This window comes from Camelina sativa, chromosome 11 (genome assembly GCF_000633955.1).
Source record: "Camelina sativa cultivar DH55 chromosome 11, Cs, whole genome shotgun sequence".
Taxonomy (NCBI): Eukaryota; Viridiplantae; Streptophyta; class Magnoliopsida; order Brassicales; family Brassicaceae; genus Camelina; species Camelina sativa.
In genome coordinates this window covers 7919433-7923922 of record NC_025695.1, presented here as the reverse complement: position 1 = coordinate 7923922, position 4490 = coordinate 7919433, and the positions used below count along the sequence as shown (strand labels likewise).

Here is a 4490-nt window from a genome sequence, read left to right as displayed (position 1 = left end):
AGTACCTGTAACACAGAGAAGAGCACTGAGAGAATGTAGCTGTGGAGAACCATCGATACGTATATGGTACCAACCATGGTGGCAATGAAACCTAGGGTTGAAGGAAGCCTCTGGAGAAGTAGACAAAGATATATTAATAAGAGAGGAAGGAATCCACTCTTGGGGATTTAAGGCATGAAACTCAATACATAATAGTGTAGCATACCTCCATCGATGACATGTGTGCAAGCTGATTTTGTGGGCCACGAAGTGCGAAGAACGATCCAATGATGAATCCACATCCAATGGTGAAACAAATGGCAAATTTCTGTGGCATAAGCACCATGACTGGAAGAAACATTGTGAAGGCAATGAATATGAAGAATACACCACTTGCGAGAAATAAACCGAAATACATGAGTGCTTTTCCTGACGGCATACTGCTGGTTGCTGACTGCAAGCTCCCCGGAATATCTCTAACTCCCTTTGAAACCCTGTATTCATCAAATTCAGAGGTACATTGCAAAATCAACATAAAGAAGAAGAATTTCATAAGCGAAACAAAAGAAGAAGAATTTCATAAGCGAAACAAAAGAAGATTCCTGATAGCAAAACACAAGACACTCTCAGACCTATAAAATCTGCACTACAAAACTGCTTATCAAAGGCTAAACAAAAAGCACGTAGCATAACAGACATAAGGTTCACATAGCTTAACAAACACAGCTAATCTTTAAAAGAGAGCTGCTATTGTTGAAAACTCACAAGTCACAACTGCAACTAAATTGCTTCGATGCCAGAGAGTGATAGATAACACAACTAGATCCATGTACTCAGATATAAATTACTCCTCAGACTCAATTCACAATGCAAAAACTCATAAACGCATCTCCCAATCTATCTTATATGTCTCCACAATCAACAAAGTAAAAATCTCAATTGCTCAGATTCACTAACACCTCACACTTCTCACTACCACCTAAATCCTCAAATCTTATTAGATTCAGTCACGAAATAAACACATTGAAGTGACTAATTGCATTATACAATCCCAAAATCGATGGATGACTTACACACTGAAGGTGCCCGAAACAGTGTCATTGGCAGATCTAACGGCGGATTCGATATCAAAGCCGAAGCTTCCGCCACTTTCCTCGAATTCTCTCGAGGCAGCGTAAGAATTCCAATCAGCGAGCAGAGACGAACCCGATTGCTGCTGCCCCTGCTTCTGATCTCCGCTGCTACTTCCTCCCATCGAAAACCATCCTTGTGACATTTTCTTTTCCAACTTGGTTTCAAGGGAAGCAAACAATGAAAGACCAGAACGCCGGAGATCGGAGATTTTCCGTGGACGTTTAAGGTTTCAGTAAACGCCGCAGCTAGAGAAGTATTATTCGTGAAGAAGAAGAAGAGAACCGATGCTGTAACGTCGATCGGTGTCAACGGTGTCGTTTCTTAGCTTTTAAGCTTTGTCAATGTTTATGTCTTTTTTTTTTTCTTTTTGGAAACAAAAAGCTTTGTCAATGTTTTTTTGCGAGTAAATCAAAGTTATATTCCAAAAATACTTTTTCTCATATAAAACTTTCCAATAATTTTTGTATACTTTTTTGAATGAATAGCAAATCTACATTTTATATATTTTGTGGTATTTTTTCAAGAAACTCGTAGGTAGGTTCTCCCCGTTAACCCAAGTCTCAAGCAGAACTCGTATGGTAGTTCCAAGCAGTTGGTGTTACAGATTTATGATAGAAAACAAAATATATCATAATACTTTCAAGAGCTGGATCTCAAAGACCAATGGCTCGTTTGCGTGCGATAGAAGACTGCGCCGTGGTCCAAACTGAAATCCACAAAGACGAATCGTTTTTGAGACATAAGGTATGTAGCAAGTTGATCATGGAATGGAGGATAAAGAGTAAGATCCAAATACGTACCTCCTCGGGGATTGGCTTCAATGTCTCGTTTATGTATCCTACTGATGGAGGTATCAATGCTCTACGCTTCCCTGGATCCGCAAAAGGCCATTATGTGTGTCATTAGAAACATGAATTTTTTTTACTCGAAACACCAGAGAAACTTGTTTGTTTATTTCATATTTTTTACCTCCGGCTTTCATGCCCACCAGGACTTCCTTTAATCCCTCAATTACCTGTCGTGTCAAAGCAATTTGTTAGTATGTGCCATGATTGGATCGCTGTATGTAAAAAAGCTGAGTGCAAGATGAATGTACATCGTTTCCATCAAGTATAAGTTTGACAGGAGAGCTTTCACCACTGAATTGGTCCACAGTGCTGAATCAAGAAACAATATGAGTTACAAAATATAAAAAATAGAATCAACTATGAGTGAAAGAAACTACCAAATTTTTTTTTAAGTTTAACATGAAAGCTCTCACCTATGAACGAAATATCCATTTGCACGCCGACATACATAGTTTAGTTCGACCAGGTCACCTTCACGAGCCTCTGGTCCTTCCCCTTCAATAATCTCTGAGAAACGAAGTTCTAACAGTAAGAAATCAAAAAGTAACAAATAGCAAAGTTCTTTGGATGTTTCACCATAATCCTTAACTATTATCATTCTTTAGAAAGAATAGTTACCTTGAAACCTGACGCCACTTGGGAGCTTTAACGTCCTGGACTCTTCAATCACCATTAAAAGTAAAAAAAAAAAAAAAAACATAGGATAAGGAACTAACTCAATGCAACAATCAAGCACATTACACATGAAAAGCCATATGATTATTGCAACTCATCGCCTTAACTAAGATCACATGAATTAGCATACCTAATTGAAATTACACGATTATGATCTTCTACAAATAGATAGCTCAGAGAAGAATAATTTTACCTGATGACTTGAGGGTCCTTCATATCAGGAAGAGGCGCAGCTAAACCAGGAGGAGAATCCAGAAGCGTCAAGACGGAACCAAACCCAGCGAGCTGCATAAACATCCTCCTTCTTGGTATATGAACGGCCGAAACCGAAGATAATCCAACACGAGCCGTCCCACAAACGCCGCTCCTAATCCTAGATTTTCCCACTCTACTAAACAAAAATAAAATAAAATCAGGTTCAATCTCCACTCTCAAATTGACGGAAAACGAAACGATTTGAGTCCCAAAATTGCGATTACGAAGGGCTGAGAGAAATCAAACCTTAAGGACATAGATGATGAATTAATGAAACGATGAGCAATCTCCATAGCCATAGCAAACGTCGTCAATCGTCTCTGCTGCTCTAGATAGTGGATAAGAGAAGAAGAGAGAGAGAGATCATCTACGGTTAATTTATGGAGCTTTTTTTGTTTAATAATATCTTTTTAAAAATTATTTTTGTGGATTTTCTTGATTATTTTATTAATATTAATTACCAGGTTTTTTTTGCTAACTTTAAAGTTTTGTTTGCTAATTTTGGGGTTTTTTTAAATATTTATGGGGCTTTTTACTAACTATGGATCTATTATTATTTTTAATTTATTAATTTTTTTAAAAAAAATAGTAAAATGGGCCTTAAAAATTTGAGGTCCAGTATGAACGTGTCATATGAATTGGTGTAGGGCTCGGCCTGACTTAAATTCAATTTATTGATGAACTAATTGGCTTAAAAACAAAAATGAACAATACATAGCTTAGATCATCGTGGATTTGATACCATAATAGAATATGATGAGAGTTTAGGAATAAAATAATTAATATTTACTCTCATGAGAATGAAGGTACTTAGAGATACATTTATATAGGAAATGAATTAACATAATTGTCTAACTAATAGAATCATATCATATATATACAAATCTTTATAATATATTTAGAATATCTTTTCCGATCATTAGGATCTTCTAGATCTTTCTATATATATTCAAAGAAATTCTCTGATCATTAGTATCTTCTAAATCTTTCTATATATATTCAAAGAAACTCTTTGCAGGTTATAAACCACATTGGGCACATCGCAAGCACATATCAGGTATTTACTCTTTCAGATTTCACTTTTAAATCCAAATATTATGATCAAGTCTGATGGAACTTTTGATATATCATTTATATTAACATTTTTGAAGTATATTTAATATTTTATCCTTTAAATTATACTAAATTACAAAATCAGTCTTTTAAAATATTGACAAAATAACAAAATCCTAACTAAAAATCCCATCAAAATCAAAATTGATATCGGATATATATAATCATTTTGTTGCATAATCGCAATGTAACATCTATAGAAATTGAATAAATGTATTAAACACAATATTTCATAAAATTGGACAATAATTTACCCATATTTTGGATTACCTTATATTTTTGGAAACATATTTCATTAACATTATCGAGCAATTAATTATTTCTATATCATATAATTTAGACTTTGAATTACAATTGAAAATTTCTAGATACTACTCTCACGCTCATAAACACACTAGCATCTTATTAGCATATTCTATAGTTAATTTCTTACTTCTACTCAACTATTTCCAAAATTGTATATTTGAAGATATTTCACAAGATTTC

At 34.8% G+C, this 4490-nt stretch overlaps 2 protein-coding genes across 4 annotated transcripts; both read right to left on the bottom strand.

Moving 5' to 3' along the window:
- Positions 182–1255, bottom strand: LOC104727732. Its single transcript, XM_019231792.1, has 2 exons — positions 1053–1255; positions 182–473 (listed from the first exon to the last, which is right to left on the bottom strand). The coding sequence occupies exons 1-2, from the start codon at positions 1253–1255 to the stop codon at positions 182–184; spliced, it is 495 nt and encodes a 164-aa protein (XP_019087337.1).
- Positions 1569–3268, bottom strand: LOC104722294 (peptidyl-prolyl cis-trans isomerase FKBP16-1, chloroplastic-like). Of its 3 annotated transcripts, none has more exons than XM_010440434.2 (8): positions 3138–3266; positions 2830–3027; positions 2580–2614; positions 2375–2468; positions 2210–2270; positions 2083–2128; positions 1914–1984; positions 1569–1819 (listed from the first exon to the last, which is right to left on the bottom strand). In XM_010440434.2, exons 1-8 carry the CDS (start codon positions 3188–3190, stop codon positions 1742–1744), a joined length of 636 nt encoding a protein of 211 aa, XP_010438736.1. In that variant the 5' UTR covers positions 3191–3266; the 3' UTR covers positions 1569–1741. The 3 variants fall into 3 exon arrangements, 2 of the variants coding, with proteins under 2 accessions (XP_010438736.1, XP_010438737.1); XM_010440435.2 differs by having other exon boundaries at positions 2830–3024; XR_757174.2 differs by having other exon boundaries at positions 1791–1819; positions 1914–2003; positions 3138–3268.

Bases quoted from the DNA above. Each gene is read 5' to 3' on its own strand.
- LOC104727732 (XM_019231792.1), bottom strand. From the start codon at position 1,255: ATGTCACAAGGATGGTTTTCGATGGGAGGAAGTAGCAGCGGAGATCAG. The intron at 474-1,052 runs GTAAGTCATCCA...TGATGAATACAG, and splicing joins GTTTCGGGCACCTTCAGTGT to GGTTTCAAAGGGAGTTAGAG.
- LOC104722294 (XM_010440434.2), bottom strand. From the start codon at position 3,190: ATGGCTATGGAGATTGCTCATCGTTTCATTAATTCATCATCTATGTCC. The intron at 3,028-3,137 runs GTTTGATTTCTC...ATTTTTGTTTAG, and splicing joins TCATCATCTATGTCCTTAAG to TAGAGTGGGAAAATCTAGGA. The intron at 1,985-2,082 runs GTAAAAAATATG...TTGCGGATCCAG, and splicing joins GGTGGGCATGAAAGCCGGAG to GGAAGCGTAGAGCATTGATA.